This window comes from Mchenga conophoros, linkage group LG18 (assembly GCF_057382185.1).
Source record: "Mchenga conophoros isolate Kocher_MC1m ecotype Shallow Benthic linkage group LG18, M_conophoros_male_GT1.1, whole genome shotgun sequence".
NCBI classification, from domain to species: domain Eukaryota; kingdom Metazoa; phylum Chordata; class Actinopteri; order Cichliformes; family Cichlidae; genus Mchenga; species Mchenga conophoros.
In genome coordinates this window covers 21,367,177-21,385,293 of record NC_140543.1, presented here as the reverse complement: position 1 = coordinate 21,385,293, position 18,117 = coordinate 21,367,177, and the positions used below count along the sequence as shown (strand labels likewise).

The 18,117-nt window shown below is 39.4% G+C and overlaps 2 protein-coding genes across 4 annotated transcripts; one reads left to right on the top strand and one right to left on the bottom strand.

Moving 5' to 3' along the window:
* Nucleotides 1–908: 908 nt before the first annotated feature.
* On the top strand, nt 909–17,064 carry LOC146553677 (uncharacterized). Of its 3 annotated transcripts, none has more exons than XM_085254510.1 (2): nt 909–1,948; nt 14,212–17,064. In XM_085254510.1, exon 2 carries the CDS (start codon nt 14,504–14,506, stop codon nt 15,698–15,700), a length of 1,197 nt encoding a protein of 398 aa, XP_085110636.1. In that variant the 5' UTR covers nt 909–1,948; nt 14,212–14,503; the 3' UTR covers nt 15,701–17,064. The 3 variants fall into 3 exon arrangements, with proteins under 3 accessions (XP_085110636.1, XP_085110637.1, XP_085110635.1); XM_085254511.1 differs by lacking the exon at nt 909–1,948 and adding an exon at nt 5,709–6,927; XM_085254509.1 differs by lacking the exon at nt 909–1,948 and adding an exon at nt 9,400–9,527.
* LOC146553678 (uncharacterized) lies at nt 5,891–9,329 on the bottom strand. Its single transcript, XM_085254512.1, has 5 exons — nt 9,238–9,329; nt 6,814–6,951; nt 6,625–6,675; nt 6,382–6,458; nt 5,891–6,273 (listed from the first exon to the last, which is right to left on the bottom strand). Exons 1-5 carry the CDS (start codon nt 9,275–9,277, stop codon nt 6,214–6,216), a joined length of 366 nt encoding a protein of 121 aa, XP_085110638.1. The 5' UTR covers nt 9,278–9,329; the 3' UTR covers nt 5,891–6,213.
* Nucleotides 17,065–18,117: the final 1,053 nt, after the last annotated feature.

The following is an 18,117-nucleotide window of genomic DNA, read 5'->3' as shown; positions in this document are numbered from 1 at the left end:
TCTTTGTTGTTTCCTACCTGCTTTTTAAAGATGGGGTGCATTTCTGGATCACTAAATCATAAATATATCTCCTTTCATAAACACTCCTTCACACCCTTTAATGACTAAAGCAGAGCTGCAGTAAATTATAAAAGCACAGAGTGGGGCATTAGTCAGTCACATGGCTATAGATGGTTTGGAAGACTTTTGGCTATCACCACTAAACAGAAACACACACACACACACACACACACACACACACACACACACACACACACACACACACACACACACACACACACACCAAAACAAGCCAGTTGGTACATTCTTTAAAAGGCTACAACTTTACCTGCCTTTTTTGTTTCTCTGAGCTCAGCTGTGCAGCTGTCCACGCCATTCATGGTACATATCTAAAATGAGGACGCGAGCATCAATGAAAAACACGGACGTTTGTTTAGTGCTTTCATGTGTTTTCAGTACTTTGTGTCTTGAGATGTGTGTTTAAATTTGTTTATGCTGAGTATTTGTGTCAAACGTGATAAGATCAAGGAAAGATTTAATTTCACTGTTTTCTTTGCTCTCTCCAAACTTTTTTTTTTGTGTGCAAGCGTTCAACTTGTAAGACACAGCCAGTGAAAAAGCCAAAGGGTTTGCTTTGGAGCTCCGTGTCAGTCAAGCTGCAACACACTGGAGACAACTTAACCTCTGACCCCAACACTCTTTGAAATGAGTAGACTACTTGACCGGAGCTGACAACAATCCAAGTGTCTCTGCAGCATCCAACCCCCAAATTGAAAGTGAAGGAAAGAGTACAAAGAGGATGAGCTACAAAAAGAGAAAAGAAAAAGAGGTTATTTCTGGAAAAAAAATAAGGGGGGGATTCTTATAAGGACTCTGATGAATTTCTGGTCAAAATGACATCTTTACAGAAATCATTAAAAAAAAAAGAGTGCAGTTGTGCACATTATGGCTGCAAAAGGAAAGAAGTGGGCTTCTTAATATCTGAAACACCACCTTATCAGGTCTCCACAAGAATGGGTGGGAGGCTCACGGCATGCCTTTCCTAAAGCGGCGAGTGACTGCCTCTAACACTTGCCATTCACTATCCCCTTTAGTTCTCTTTCCTCCCTGTGTCTTTTGCTTTATTGTGATTCTTGCTGAGCCTCTTTCCTGCTGCTGATTTGAAAATGAAGACCATGAACCGGACCCTCCTGCTTTCTCTTTTAAGCAGATGCAAGCAGATTCTCGATGACACTGGGACAAACATCAGCGAGCGCCAGTTCAGTGGGACCGTTTCCAACACCACAGTGAGCTCTCTCTCCAACATCGGTCCAGCTACCACCGTCTCCACCACCAGTTCTAGAGAGACCTATGACAACGCTCACTTCTATATCCTGTTTGTAATGTTCTTCTACTCTTTCCTCGCCATGACACTTTTTAAATGCTTTATAGACAGCGACGAAGAAAAAAAGGATCCCTATGAGGAGTTCATAAAAACCGGGCGGCCGTCAACACAGGCATTCAACGCAGACCACATGGCAGAGAAGTTTTACTTTGAAGAGGAGAACAGCCTGTGAGCCACGGGCTTTCTAAGGAGAAGGAGAAGGAGGGGTATGAATGCATACGGGGGATGTTTTGACAGTCACCAAGCCAGAAAAACGTCAGGGCAGACTACTCAGGCAAGACCTGCTAGTGATTTTGAAAAACCTGTAGTAGATTCATTCCCCCCCCTTCCATCTGACAATCAGGAGCCTTATGCAAGCAGGCTGTTCGACAGGCAGGAGGAGACGGCTGCCTCTGATGATCTGAGAGATGGGTGGAAACATAGAGAAGTGTGGGTCAATGGCAGGCCGGAATCTCCTCCTGTGAGGCCCAATCAGGATCACTAACAGCAGGGCCTTCAACATGGGTACACCACAGGGAACCTGGGATTCGCAGCAGACTGAGGGTGGTGCAGGGCAGAGACTCAGTGAGTGCGTGTGTGTGATAAAAATGTGTGTGTTAACCAGCCATTTAATTATCTGTAAATTCCGCTTGAACTTTTTACAGCATTATTTTTATTTGTCAAATAAAAACACAACAAAAACTTTGAATCCTGTGAGAGCAAACAGATAAGCGTTATTTAAAAATATATATAACTGTATATTATATGTTTTTAGACAAACAAGTTCAACAGTAGCCATATGCTTGTGAAAAGACAGTATTTTTCTAAAAGGATGAAATGACATCCAATTCTCAAATTGGTTCTAATTAGACCCAAAGCTCCGTGGAATATCCAGGACCGAGCGACATTCCTTTGCCATTACATTGTAACTGATCTGTGGAGACTTGACGCACGGCTACAGGGCCGCCCCAACCTCTGCGTGACCCCACATGATCTAAGTTTACAAAGCTGTGGCGAAACGTGAACCCACGACTCACTCTACAGAATTAACTTCAGGGATTGTGCAGAGGATTGTGCAAAGAGAACACACGCTTCTCATTTGCGCAACGCAGCGCAAACGTTACCTTCGCGGAGAACAGGAGGACGCTTCAAATTAGCAGACCGGTGTGTGCCAAAAAGTGATCGCCTGCCAATAACTGATTTCCAATGTTTCCATGTGTTGTGTATGTGTAATGTCTTCACGTATATTGGTAAATAGACTTTAGTGAACAGGATTTACAAAGGATCTAAATACAAATTTAAAAGTTACTTGTTTTTTTTAATGTATCTTTATGAATCTTAGTTATACCCGCATTATAACCAATCTGGTCTTTTTTGTCAACTTAAAATATGTTTACAGAACTATTCTTATATTTGTTGCAATTTCAGGTACCTTCTTGGCCAGATCACGCTTAAAAAAACAACAACGTGTTTTTATGTAATTTTAACTATATATATATATATATATATATATATATAAGATATATAAAATCCTCTTCACCAAAAAGTGCTTCTACCTTGTGACAATAATGGTGTTTGTGGCTCAAGTGACTTGCAATCATTCATGAGTGACACATTTGACATATATTTCGCATATAGGCCAACAAGTCCTCTACAGCAGTTTAAATACGGAAAGTCCCTTTTTTGGTAAATACCGGAAATCACCTTTTGGCAGACAGTCACTTTTTGGCAGCTACAGTGTGATATGCATCTCGGGTCATCGCGCAGACACGGAGTAAAAGTAAAGATACATAATAATAAACTAAAAATGCAAAAGCCTTCTTCTGGATCCTGCAGAAGTTAAGTTTCCGGGGTCAAAGGTGGGTCTGGAGCGACACCGGTCTAATTTGAACTATCCGCCACAAAAGGTTATGCCAATCCCCGAGGCCATGTGGAGCTGTTTCCTCTTTTTCACTCATAATTACATTTTTGTCTCATCCTCCTGGCATGAAGAGTTTGGGGTCACCACCTGTACTAGTGTACAGCACCGACTTCACGTTTGGAGCATGACTGCGAATATTTTCTGCGTGGGTTTACGTCATTTTATTACCCCGTGACTTTAGCTGTTTTACCTGCAAACAATCAGAAATAGATATGATATGACTTTTATTGTCTCAGTTGATTAATATATCAGATGTTCTTGGTGCAGAGCCTTCACTGTTTCACTGGAGATGTGGAAAAACATGCATGCAAAACATATATATTTTGTTTGTTGTTGTTGTTGTTGTTGTTGTTGTTTTTGTTTTTTTTACTGATAATGTCACTTCTTTTGTATCTTTGTAAATTGGATAAACGACTCAACCGAGGTCTTTAAAATAGACTTTAAGAAAATATTACCTGTTATGTCATCTGAAGAAACGTGCCAATAAAATCCACACAAACTTTTAACTACAGTGCTGGATTGCACTAACATCTGTGCCACTAACGTCAAAGACCTGGGAATATGCTGCCACCTGCTGGCAAAGATTATTCGCCACTAAACCGTTTACTGGCAATATTTTCTCCTGCTACAAGCGTCACCCACGGCCAAGTAATTGTGATTGAGGGCCGGCACTAATAAAACGAGCTGAAAAAAAGTTTGTAGATGTTCACGTGTGCATTAATCAGGGCCATACAATTAATTAGGCTGACTGGTTCACATTGCTTGAGTATCAAAATGGCAAAAGATGACAAATATGCCGAAGGGGAAATTGGCTTCCACCTGACATTCGTACACACCACACACCACAAACACAAAACAACAAAAATAAGCAAAAACCAAAACAATATACAGAAAATTTCTCTCTCCTTGCATCTCGGGGTTGATTGTCACCCATGCTCATGTTGAGAAATTTGATGACTGGAGGAATAATGGATGATTTTGATCTGTTTTTCTTTTCTAAACAAAAGGGGGGCAATAGCACTGTGTAGACAGGAGAGGAAAGATTCCTAAAAAAACCCCCTTATCTTAAAAAATGTAAATTCCTTTGGGATTACATGAAGCTAGGACAGGTTGGAATAAAGGTGATACTTAGGGAACAGAAGCTCCAACAAATGAAGCCGTGCTTTTGCTTCTGCTGTTCACTTCATATTTGTGAACTTTTGTCCGTTTTTCTTCAGTTTTGTCCAGTTTGACAAACGTCTTTGTCTTGATTTGAGTGGCCCGTTGTTCCAAACACTCATGACTGCTCAGATATAAGAGCATTACCTCTGAACAAATAGCATGAAGGGCTCCCACTCATATGCTAAAATATTTAGGTGCCTAACAAAATCTTTTACATTGATTCTAAATGATGATCCCCTTTTAGATTAGCTCCATAGGAGCTACAGCAAAATACACCAGGGTGTTTTCTCATGGGAACCTTGAAATCAAAGCTGGTGCTGTGACGCATTGTTAGATAAAGATGCTTGAAGACGGGCCATTAAGATCCCCAGTCTTGCCTGCTCTAGCATTAATGTTTATTTTTTTCTCCCAAGACAGTGATAAATTTTTACCACATCATAAATATCATTCTCATCCCTGCCAATTAGAGCTATATATTTGTATTAATATGACTTGTTTTCCAGGGATTATAATAATAGGGTTTGATTGACAAAATCTCAAATCATGTCTGAATTTGTCTTCAGACACACTGCACTCAAAAAAATATAACATTAGATTTACTTAAAAAAGTTATGTCAAGTGGTTCCACACAACTGCTTTAAGTAACTTTTAAGAAATGTTGTTACTTAGTTTGAACTCAATACTGTTAAGTTAGATTTACGTAAGTGTATTGGCTAAATGTAACTTAATTGCAATGCTTAGCTGATACTTATCTTTGTTGCTTTAAGCCTACATAACTTGTTTAGGCAATATCTTTGTAATACTGTTACTTAGCTGGTACATAACTTTTCTGCTTTAGAAGGACATAACCTGGTTAGGTAGTATCTTTGTAAAACTGCTATGTAGCTGCTACATAAATTTGTTGCTTTCGAATTATATAAAATTGTTAAGCACAAATCAATTAAACCAATCTATTTAACACAGTGGAATATACATTATGAAATATGAAAACATATGAACAAAAAAAAAGATTTCTATTTGTTTATTTGCTACAATGAATGTGTTTATAATTATGCAAGATTACATTAATCATGGCAGAAATAGAGGCTAAGTCATTAATGTCATTGATTTTCAAATGAAGTTCAAATGAATGATATATTACATGTGGGTTTAATGTAATTATATTCTAACAGCACTAAAGCCAAGCCTCAGCAGCACAGGCATGTTTCAGAGTATCATATCTTAGTAAGTGTGGCTATTTCCTTGACCACAGCAGACTGGATTTGTACGGTGAATTATTTTTCTGCCAGATAATTGTGAGAATTTCTTCATTTTTTCTAGATTTTTCCCATAAAATTGGAAGTGAAGTGAAATCTGTTAAAAACCCTTATAATCTAAATATATGGTCAACATTCACATCTGTGTAAAACATTCCTCTATGTTTTTAATGTGAAAAAGAACCTGTCAACTCAGCGTAGGATCTTGACAATAGTTAGTAAAGAGTAAACCCTGTGACTTTTATTATGAAAAAAACAGAAAAGAGTGAATCAAACAAAGCACATGTGCTATAAATGTTTTCTTTGATTGAGTTTAAAATAAAAACTAAATAAGAGCTCAGAAGGATGTAGATGCTGCTACATGAATGCAAACATAGAGTGCTTTATTAATTCTGAAATAGTCAGTTAACTTTATTAGCTTTTAATAGCTTATTTATATTTAGCAGATGAGTGTTGGAGTCTGTCATCACGGTGTCGTTTTATCCAAAATCACGCTTTCATTGCCCAAAGCCTCACACGGGTTTGACCTTCACTGCGCAGCCCTTACAGCTCTCCTGGAAAAGTCCCTGAAGCTATGAGAGAGATGAGACTGATTACTGACAAAAGTATCATTGATGCATGTTGTTGTTTTTCTTTTCACTGTAACGTTTACTGTACATTTTAATGCTGTTTGTACTTACAAAAGATGAAATTTCTAAAATTGCTTGTTCTTGGACTTCAGAACGACATTGAAAATTAACCTTTAGGCGAACAATCGCTATTTGGGCAGAAAGAAAGAAAGAATTGCATGTTTAGAATATAATTTAACGTGCAAACTAGAGTAGTTTAAACATTTGGTGATTAGACACTTTTTTCAGGAGTAACACAAACAATGTGAATGTGTAAATGTGAATTTTTGAAATAGCTCTTAAATGGTGACAAACCTGTAGTTGGCTTAGTAGAGACGGAAGAAAGTGTTGGTGAAACGGTGGATGCTGAGACAAAGAAGCCGTTATGATATTTATTGCAGATGTAATGCTGTAGCTTTTTGAGCAGTCTCTGCTTGCAGCGGGAACATTTGTAGTCAAATGTAAATGTGTGTATTTCTAGTCTCTGTGTTTGTCTTCACTTACATTGTCCACAGGTTGAACTATAGTCAGGACAGCAGTCACCCGATTTCACACAACCCTCGTCACAGAAACACCCTCTTCGGCAGGAGCCGTTGTAACCAGCGCAACATAGAACTGGTGGGCCCGCACAACCAGTAGCACCTTGAACACACAGAGACAGATATGTAAAAGATGTACTGGTGGACTCATGTGAGCACATGCACATTATTATTTAGAGAGTATTTCTAACTACCTGGAAAAGGTTACCATTAATACTTCTACAAGGTAAAAACATTTATTTTGTATTTTGATTTGAATGAGCTTGAAAGTTAATATTTGGTATGACCACCTTTATTCTTTAGCACAGCATGAAATGTTATAGGCACTTTAAGTATTCTCAGGAAAATGAGTATAAAAGGAACCGCTGTCCAATGAGAAGACCTTTAGAAAGCCTGGGGAACTATTGTTCTGAACTACTTGAAATAAAATAAAATAAATAAAAAATAATGATTAAAAATCTATAAAACAACAACAAAAAAAAAGGAAAAAAATCTCATTAAAAAAAAGAAAAGCTCATTATTTTGTCACTGAGCACACTCTGAGTGCTGCTGTTTATTTTTAAGGTGACAGCTGTACAATTTGTAAACATGAAAGCTTAATGTCCCGCAGCCTGAAAAAGGAGATGTGGAAATCGCTTCAGTTTGTCTGCAGAGCAAAGTGAAATTAATTTGATTGATTTATTGATTTTTCTAGTAACTATAATGCCAGCAGTTTAAAAAAGAGAGATAGCAGAAGATTAGAATAACATAGCAACATTTGATACATTTGCAAACATTAACAACACCATTACTGCTAATTCAAATAATGTGAACATATGTGAAGTTTCCTGCTAAATTTTCTTTGCTGCACCATCAGCGTGCTGCCTGCTGTAACCCTAATTTCCTTCGGGATTAATAAAGTATTTTGATTCTGATTCTGATATAAGCCCCTTAACACCCCACTTCAAAATTAATATGTCATCTAAACATTTGGACCTCCGCATATTTACCTGAAAAAACACATAAATGCTTGTAAGTACAACCTGTACAGACAGAGGCAAAACTAAGTGCTTAAGTCCTGTGAAAAACTCAGACTAAAAGAAGCTTCGCAACATAAATCATGAACACTAAGCTCTTGTTGAGCGAACGCCACCTTCTTCTTTTTCTACATTAAATTTATGAAGTTCATTTCAGTATAGAGACTCACAGATAAACATCAAAATCGAAAGCATAATAAATACAATCCTGCATTTATAACCATCGTTCCCCCCTTTTTTGTACAGATAGTGCTTCTATATATTCTATATAAAGAATTATGTGTTACTCACTGCTGTAAGGACGCAGAAAACCTGTCAGGAGTAAGAAACACCAAACTAATGACCAAAACCAATCCATGACTCTGACTGTTTGGTTAACTGGAGATGAAGGTAATGACATTTCCAAGTGAATCACATTGACTTATGTAAAACAGTTGACTTCCTTGTTGATTCACCGATGCCTACTGTGTTGCATGTTCAGGTTGTAGGCATGTAGAAAACTATTTCCTTTTCCTGTCTAATTATAATTTGTGACAACCAATTTAATTATGAAGCCTTTTTGTAAACTGGCTTTGATTTATCTTGCGGAGGATTTAGTTAGTGTCAATAGAAAATAACCAGTGATTGAAATAATGAATAAACACAGTAATATCATAGTATTCTCAGAATAATCACACTTATTTCACAGTCTAATCCTGAAAAAGAAATCTCCAGTGTTAAATTAACACTACAGAGTGTCTATATGGGTCCACATCTCTGAGTGTTAAATACAACACTGTTGAGTGTTAAATTAACACTTTTGACAGTGTTGTATGTTTAAAAGTAACCTAGTCAGTTTTGAAGATTAACAAAGACTAACACTGAGCAGTGCTGATTTTCTAACACTGGAAAATAACTCAAAATGTTAGAAATATTCCAGTTTTATCAACCAGAAGTTCATACTAATCACAGGTGGCTGGGCTTAACAGTGTTAAGGCCACAGAATAGGTGCGTACTATACAAACCGTTTACCCAATTCAAGTGTTGTCTATGTTTGTCGCACATGCTATTTCTTTACAGGAAAAATGATTCTATGTTTCTTTACCTTCTTTTAAATGTACAAAGATGCCTTTTGTCTGCCCTCTGCCTATGGTTAGATTAGTTTAGAATGATCTTTTTAGACTTTCTCAGCAAAGACATACTGTTTTGGGACATATTGTTTTAGATTGTTTTATCTCTCACAGCTTTCTCCCAGCTCTCTGCTGACGAGACTAGCGCCACATATGGAGTTGTTTATTTTATCTGTTTTGTATTTTCTTATCCTGTTCTCACTGTCTTTCCTATAAAAAGTGCCCAGCCTCTGTACACGTTGTGAGTTGTTCTGAACAGCTTACCCGTGTGCACGTTAAAGCATAAAAAGTGATCTTGTCTCATTGTGTCTTTATTTCTCCTGGGTCTTTTACAGAGTTTTCCCCCGACATTTCTTGGTCCTTCGGAGCCGGAGCACCTCCATCGTGTCCCATCTCCGTGACCAGTCCACGTTGTTCGCCTGTCGACAGCCCACACACCAGGTGTGTGGAAAAAGACCAAGAGCGTTAAATTCGGGTCTTGGCCAACGTCTTAGAAAGTGACCCACGGTGGTGGGACCCGATCGAGGTGGACCAGACCCGGCGACACTGACCAGGTAGATACAGACACACTGACACAATCTTGCGTAAAAGCGCGTTTTGAATTCAGGGAATTTAAAATAGCGGAAGTGGCTCGTCGACTGGTAGCTCTGGGAGCTCGTCGACTCGTAGCGTAGCTCGTCGGCTGGTAGCTCTGGGAGCTCGTCGACTGGTAGCTTTGGAGCTCTGGGTAGCTCCCCCAGCTGGGTCTAGACTGGGTCTAGGGAGTAAGTAGCTCTGGGAGCTCCCCTTATCATAAGGGTTCCGGTCGCGCGCGCGTCGAAGCTGTGAATGTGAATGTGTGTGTGTGTATTGTTTTAATTAATGGAGCAAGCTGAATTTTCACGGTCCAATAAGAGACTGAGCTGCTCCTGTGTTTTTCTTTTACTGCTGTTCACTGACGTGCTGGTGAGTTGAGAGAACGGTCGAGTTCCGTCTCGTAAAGTTCACACCGCTTTCGGAACTAGTCCGAAAGTCGAAGGGCGTGTGAGCAACCACTCTCGTCTCTAATACCAGCGAAGGTGATAGCAGCTGTATTGTGTATATATTACTTAAAAATAAGTAAATACATAAATAAGATGGGTAATCAAGCAAGTGAAATTAAAACTCACTCCTGCTGACGAGCAGTGGTGAGAAAAGAAAAGTCCAGACGCCGGACAAAACAATGTCTGTAAACTGAGAGATTTAAGAAAACAAAATATAAACAGTCAGAAGACCAGAACTCAACTGCCAGTTTAGTAAAACCAGAAGACGAGACACTGTGCAGTGCCCACAATCCTTTTAGTAAACCATCACTCATTCCTGCAGCCGCATCTGCAGCACCACCCATATCAGGAAGAACATAATAATCCCTTATTAAGTGAAAACTAGAGATCAAAGTAGTTTGAGGTAGTTTAAAAGGGTTGAAAACAGACCCCACTGAGTAGATATAAATATAAAAAGTACGAAATAAAGATGAACAAAGGGAAAGTTACAGTAGAAATTATCTTTAGAGTATTTGAAATTAATAATAGCAAGGATAACAACCTGTAAAGTGATATTAACAATGAAACACAGTTGGCATGATGACCATGCCCAGCATGTATAAAATGAATATAAAGCAAATAATTCACACGAAAATATTTTAATAAAATAAATAAAGTATATTAAGGCTGTGTCACTGTTCAGCCAAGGACAGTGTGTGAAAAGGTAACTGTCTCCACCTTGGGAAAAGGATGATTCTGCAGGTCATCTGAAGCCCTTGATGGATACAAAATAAAATATAATATAATAGAACTGCCTGGTCCGCCATGCAACAGAGAGAACAAATGTGACCGCAGATTGGATGAATTCTAAATTATCTGTTTGCTGAATAAGATGATCCTAACTAACAAATTGGCTCAGTAGTAGTATAGTGGTACACACTGATAAAATATTATGCTATTGCTGTCATATAAGACAAAGAGGATAATATTAACAATGACATAATATTAATATGAAGAGGCACCTTAATCGGTTATGATGTGAGGTGAATAATTGTTAAGCAGTAGTCTGCATCAAGCTTAAGGTTTGCTGAAACTCAGTGTAATGACATGTGAGATGAAGACAATACAGAGAATAACTAAACTAATGAAGTGCATAGAGGCACTTGACCAGCTTGAAACCTATCATCCTAGAATGACACATTGCTGAGATAGAGCACACCTATAATAACAACCAATAAGCAAAACCCTGTAGACAACAGCTAAAACTACAGGATTGAGAAGCTGAATTAAATATGTAGACACTGCTAAGCTGATGAGCATGTTCCACATTTTCTTTTCTTTTTATTTCTTTTAGAGCAGAAGCTGCTGTAACACACCCAAAGAAAGACTCTAGGTCTGACCAACCGTCTCAGTCGTGGGCAAAAAGATGTCAGTCAATAAAATTCTAAAAGATAATTTATTGACGAAAAATATATCAAGAGATAAAAGATAAAACAGTCCAGTGTCCCACTTAAGAATTGTATAAAAACACACAGTCCCAAGGCCAGAGCCAGCTATGCCACACAGCCAAGTTGCACTCCACATGTTGCCTTTAACAGGGTTAGAAGTTGTCCTTGGAGACCCACCACCCTGCAAGCATATAGTCAGTGGTCACTCCAGCCTCTGCAACTCTGCTGCCTTTAGGCTGTGGCATATAATAGGCCCTGGACTGCACAGAGAGACAAAACGACACACTTAATATAAAATTCATAGCGCAAAACCAATCCATCCCAATCATATCTGATTTCATCACATTACATACCTGCACAGAGAGACAAAACAAAACAGCAGTGGTTGTAGTGTGGGCTATAAGTAGACCAGTGTATCAGTGCAATCAAGTACACCTGCCTCTAATTAGTCCAACCTCATTCCAGCCATTGGCTCACCAAAAATGTGACACACACAAAACCACTCCCAACCCAGTGCAACTTCACACAATAATATGGAGCTGAATTAACACAGGCACATTAGTCTACCATGTTACAAGCTGCATGCTATTACAAGCCAACATATGCAGACTTCTGCCTTGTTCGGGTGGCAGCATTTTTCTTTTTTCTTTTGTGTCCTGACACGTTTATGTTTTTTGTTTTTGTTTGATTATTTTGTTGGTTTTGGAAACGAATTTAAACGAACTTGTGACAATACTTGAGAATCACAGTGACACATAGTGATTAGGCATATGATTGAAAAATGCCTAGGTTTAGAGCTGTGAGCTATGAGCTGTGAGCAATGCAAAGTTAAATATATATATGTATAAATGGGAAACAACCCTAACTTGAAAGTTTGAAATGTGTGAGATCCATGAATTGTTTGAAAAACTAGAAATTATTCAAAACTGCCTTAAGTGAAAATGTAGTGTTGCATCTATTCTCCCAAACCAAGACGAACAAAAAAGAAGAAGCTTTCTGTAACTTCAAAATAAGGCTGACTGTTGACAATAGACTAAAACACTAATCCACAGGTGGCTATCAGGAACAGAGAGGCGAGCAAAGTCACAAACACTAAGGCTGCAGACAGCCACGCAGAAACAGCAGATAACATAGAGACAACGCCTGCTAGAACCGTGGAGAGGAAGGTCACTTCCCACGAGATTGTAGGAGTAGAGGACAAATTAGTTGTAAAGTCAGCTTCAGGCCACACAACTGTACAACAATTAACTGCCCTTTTAGAACTAGTACACACAGCAAGTGGCCGCAGGTGCTTTATTAAATGCATATATGACCCGTCGTGTCCAGTAAATTTGCTAGGTAGAGACGCTCTGACAAAACTTAAGATAGCAGTCATGCCATTCTTTTCTGGTATTACACCTGAGTGCCAGAAACCGACCGAGTATCACAACATTCTGAGATTTAAACAAACTCCAGGCCCAGATCCACCTTATGATCAGCAAGTGTGGAAGCTAGGAGAACAGCATTTGACCTTACAGCACAGGCCGAAATTGTGTAGGTTACGCAGTAACCACAGATAGTAAAATAATAGAAGCAAAACCACTTTCTTCTTCATGTCCTGCACAGAGCGCTGAGCTGATAGCTGTGATACGCGAAAGCTAAATACACAAAGACAAACTAATAAACATACATACAGACAGCCAGTATGTTTTCTCTGCTGTGCATCATTTTGCAAAAAATTTGGCATAACAGAGGAATGATTACACCAACTGACAAACCAGCATGCCAACCTCTTACAACGCCTACTGACTCTTTCATTACTACAGGCAACAATTTTGCTGACAGAGCAGCAAAATAGGCGGCACAACAGGCAAACATCACATTGATGGCAGTAAACACACATCAGATTCCACTGGATGTGTTGAAAAATGAACAAAAAGCAGCAAGCACAGCAGAGCAGGCAAAATGGCTAAAACACGGTGCAGTTCTGACAAACGATTTAATGATGTGTTATGGCAAGCCAGTGTTGCCAAAATCGCTCCACGAGATGGCGGCATTAGTGACTCATGGCTGTACGCATTTGTCAACGGGGGGACTGACCAGTATTGTCAACTCTCATTTCTACACTGTAAATTCTACACTGTAAATTTTGAAACCTCAGCAAAACAATTTGTCAGAACGTGCATGACGTGTCAAAAATATAATGCTCAGGGAAACCTGAGACCACACAATCCATATGGACTTTATTGAGCTAAATGAATGCCAAGGGTAAAAATACACCCTAGTGGTTATAGATGTATTCTCAAAGTGGCCAGAAATCTATCCAGTGAAAAAGGCAGATGCAATTTCAGTAGCAAAGTGCCTGTGCAATCACTTCATACCCACATATGGCATCCCAGCTTTGATACGATCAGACAACGGCACTCATTTTGTAAATGATGTCATCACTAAGGTCTCTGAAGCACTCAGTTTCAGCATAAAACACCACTGTGCTTATCACCCTCAGAGCGCAGGCCTTGTAGAGAGAACTAACGGCACTATAAAACAAAGGCTCAGGAAATGCATGGCAGAAACAGGAAGGCCGTGGCCTGAATGTTTGGGTTTAGTGAAAATGTGGATGCGCTTAACACAAGGCTCCCATAAACTAACTCCATTTGAAATCATTCATGGCAGGCCGTTTCCACTGCCCATTACCAGTCAACCAATAGACAAAGCAATCAGAGAAAACACATTAGCAGAATGGATGTCTAAGCTGTTAGAAAACAAAGAGATCATTGTACATAATCAACAACCTGATGATGTTTCTCCAGTGTCTTGCAGACTAAAGCCCGGTGACTGGGTTCTGATCAAGGTGCTCCAAAGGAAAAACTGGAGCACACCCAGGTGGGAGGGGCCATACCAAGTCCTCCTCACTACACCGACCGCTTGCAAAATTGCGGAACGACCATCCTGGATCCATCAGAGTCACTGCAGGCGAGTCAGTGAAGCCATCTAAACACAGCTGACGGCAGGCTTGCCCACTTGTTGTGATCTCGCCCGGTGGAGGGGTCAGCTATCCTGGCCGGGGGGTCTACTCGCGACAGGAGGGTGTGTTCCGTCGTCATGAGGTGGTGGCTCTTAACAACTGCAGCGGCCCTGACCATGGCCGGGCTCCTCACCTTTGCTTCCATGAGGGACAACAAGTCACGCTATATGGAGAAAAGGCAGACACTGTATGACAAAGGAAAGTACACCAAGTTTCCCCATGGATACGCCACTAACTTCTGGTGGCAGTTTATGAACACTACAGCTCACTTGAATAACAAAACTGACTGCTATGCATGTACCCATATGCCCCTATCCTCACAGACGTCTGGCCTGTGGCCGTACAGCATACCTGAAGATCGCAGTTGGTGCCTGTTGGGCCTGGCAACACATCCAGGCTACGGTACTCTTTGGTCCAAAGCCAACTACAGCATCCCAGCGAAAGCAACCTGGAGGTCATCATCACTCACAAATGTGAACTGTTCCGGACAGACATACCTACTGACCTGGCCCCAAGTCTCAGACCCGCTGCCTGATGTAATTCTACTGAACAAACTGAACGCATCACAACTGCCAGTATGTGTGATGAACAATGGATCGCGGGCAGTGGGGGAGCTGCCTACTCACCTATGTAAGCACATATACACTTTCTGCCCACCAAGGAACGAGAGGAAGTGTATGGACTGTTCACTCAACGAAACCTGTGCCAGTAACGCGACACTGATGAGCCTCAACTGTCGCTCCAACTACAGCTACCGAATGATACTACAAACAAAGACTCATTACCAGACAGGATGTGCACGGACGGCACCCAGCAGTAAAGGAACCAGAGTTTTGGCTGACTGGTACTTCCTATGTGGCAATAAGGCTTATCTGTCACTCCCTGAAGGTTGGGGGGGTCTGTGCGCCCTGGTGCAATTATCAGATCACGTCTTCTTCATGCAAAGTGTTGCACATCACCCAAGCAGCCGACAGAGACGTGAAGTGGACATCGCCTCACCCAATTCTTTCGGCATTACAGTGGACACTGGAGTGCCGGGAGAGTTTCGCATCTGGGGAGGAGTGAAATTCTTACAGAGCTTGATCCCCGGCATTGGAGTTGCCGAGGTGCGGGATCACGTGGAAATCAATCGATATGCTCTGCTACGACGCATCAACTTTGACAAAGACCCTGGGAACGGCCTTAGCAGGAGAACAGAAGGCCATCAGAACGATGGTGCTGCAGAACAGACTGACACTAGACCTGCTAACAGCATCACAAGGAGGAGTTTGTAAGCGGAGACATTTATGAAGCTTTGCAGAATTTGTCCATTCTGCAAAAATATGTCACTGACCACACATCTAGAGCAGCTACAGCACAAGGCTGGCTGGACTGGCTGGACTGGCTGTTCGGCGGTTCATGGCTGGCTGCTGTAGCAAAGCCGTTTGTCCTTCTAGGTCTCATCATGATAGCACTGCTCATATTAGTGTTGTGTGTGTTGCCATGTCTAAGAGTAATGATTTCAAAGATGATAACAACTACAATGACTGCTTATGTTGCCGTGCCTGAAGAAGACCAGCATCCCGTTGCAATTCTGTTAGAGGAGAACTTGTAATAACTGCTAATGAATGACGTGGTGATTAAAAATGACTTGTCAAGTGATCACGCACTGATTAAAACATTAGTAGGTTATGCAGGTTTTCATCCTTTTATTTTTTGAAGTTTTCAGTTTTAAACATAAAGTTTTTCATTTTAAATATAAAGTTTTCATCCTTTTATTTTTTGAAGTTCTCATCCTTTTATTTTTTTTTGAAGTTTTCATTTTAAATATGAAGTTTTCATCATTTTACATATAAAGTTTTCAATTTAAGGTTTGCATCATTTTAAATATAAGGTTTTCATCCTTGTATTTTTTGAAGTTTTCATTTTACATATTAGGTTTTCATCATTTTTAAATACAAAGTTTTCATTTTAGTTTTTATCCTTTATTTTTTGTAGTTTTAGTTTTATTATTTTTTCTTGTTTATTCCACTTGTTATTTCATTTACTATGATTTTCATTTACTATGATTTTCATTTACTATGTTTTTCTTTTTAATATTTTCTTTTGTTTTATTCTTTAGACCAAATGACTTCCATTTCTGCTATGCTGACATTTTGAAAATTAAAAAATTGCTTAAGATACTTAATAAATAACCTTCACAGACAATTGTTGTATACATTTAAAATAAGTTAAAACAGGAGGGAATGTTACAGGAAAAATGATTCTATGTTTCTTTACCTTCTTTTAAATGTACAAAGATGCCTTTTGTCTGCCCTCTGCCTATGGTTAGATTAGTTTAGAATTATCTTTTTAGACTTTCTCAGCAAAGACATACTGTTTTGGGACATATTGTTTTAGATTGTTTTATCTCTCACAGCTTTCTCCCAGCTCTCTGCTGACGAGACTAGCGCCACATATGGAGTTGTTTATTTTATCTGTTTTGTATTTTCTTATCCTGTTCTCACTGTCTTTCCTATAAAAAGTGCCCAGCCTCTGTACACGTTGTGAGTTGTTCTGAACAGCTTACCCGTGTGCACGTTAAAGCATAAAAAGTGATCTTGTCTCATTGTGTCTTTATTTCTCCTGGGTCTTTTACAGAGTTTTCCCCCGACATTGTCCTTGTCTTTTTGAAAGTCAGTCTCTGAGGGAACTCTGATATTTGAATTACCAATAGACCCTATCTATGGAAATAAACAATTTGATTATAAAATAGGATTTAACCACCTCCCTTATGCTTTCCTGTTGTACTGACATGCACTTCCACTGAAGATATTTTGATCTTATCCACAGGAAGATATTTTTGATTGGCAAACTAATAAACAGCTAAATTATCAATCTGTCAACTGTAATAAACCACTCATCAACTGAAGGCCCCATCATTGTTTGTCAATTCAAAATCTCAACAATTACACCACTCTGTATTAACAAGTACTTGGTCATAGTGGGAAGGAAAAAGTCACTGGAAGAATCAGAGCAGGATCAGGGATGGACAGCCACCTACTGTGACTGAATGGGTTTGAAAGGGGAAGACAAGAGAAAAGACTATAAGAAAAAGAGCCATTGTTTAATAATTGCTAAGGATTAATATAATAGTGATGAATAAACACACATGGAGTAAAACGATGGATTAAACACAGAGCATCATTGGAAGCCTCCCAGCAGCCTAAACCTCTTGCAGGATAAATTAGGGATGGTTCAGGGTCATCTGGTTCAGCCCTAACTATAGGCAAGCAAACAAGCACTTTATATAGCTTTCAGACACTTTCAGACAACTCCCAGCTGAAAACAAAGTGCTGTACACGTGACATGCCAAAAATGATACATTGAATAACAATTAAAAAAATTAGATTAATTAGAATTAATTTTAAAACAATAAAATCAGCACATTAGATTAAGTTAAAAGCTTTGTCAAAAAGGAAAATTTTAAGCCTAATCTTAAAAAAGTTTCCCTAGTGACAGGTGGTTGCCATGGGGTCACTCAACAGTCTGTAGGGCTGTGTGACTTCACAAATATTCTTCCCATGTGAATGTCATCAACCTCCAGGAACCACTGGCCGGGGAATATAAATTTTTCCCATCACGATTGATACCAGATGGTCATGAACCAGTCTCTAATAATTGTTCAACATGAAGTGAATGAATACAAATATAACATCTAAACCTAAGTACG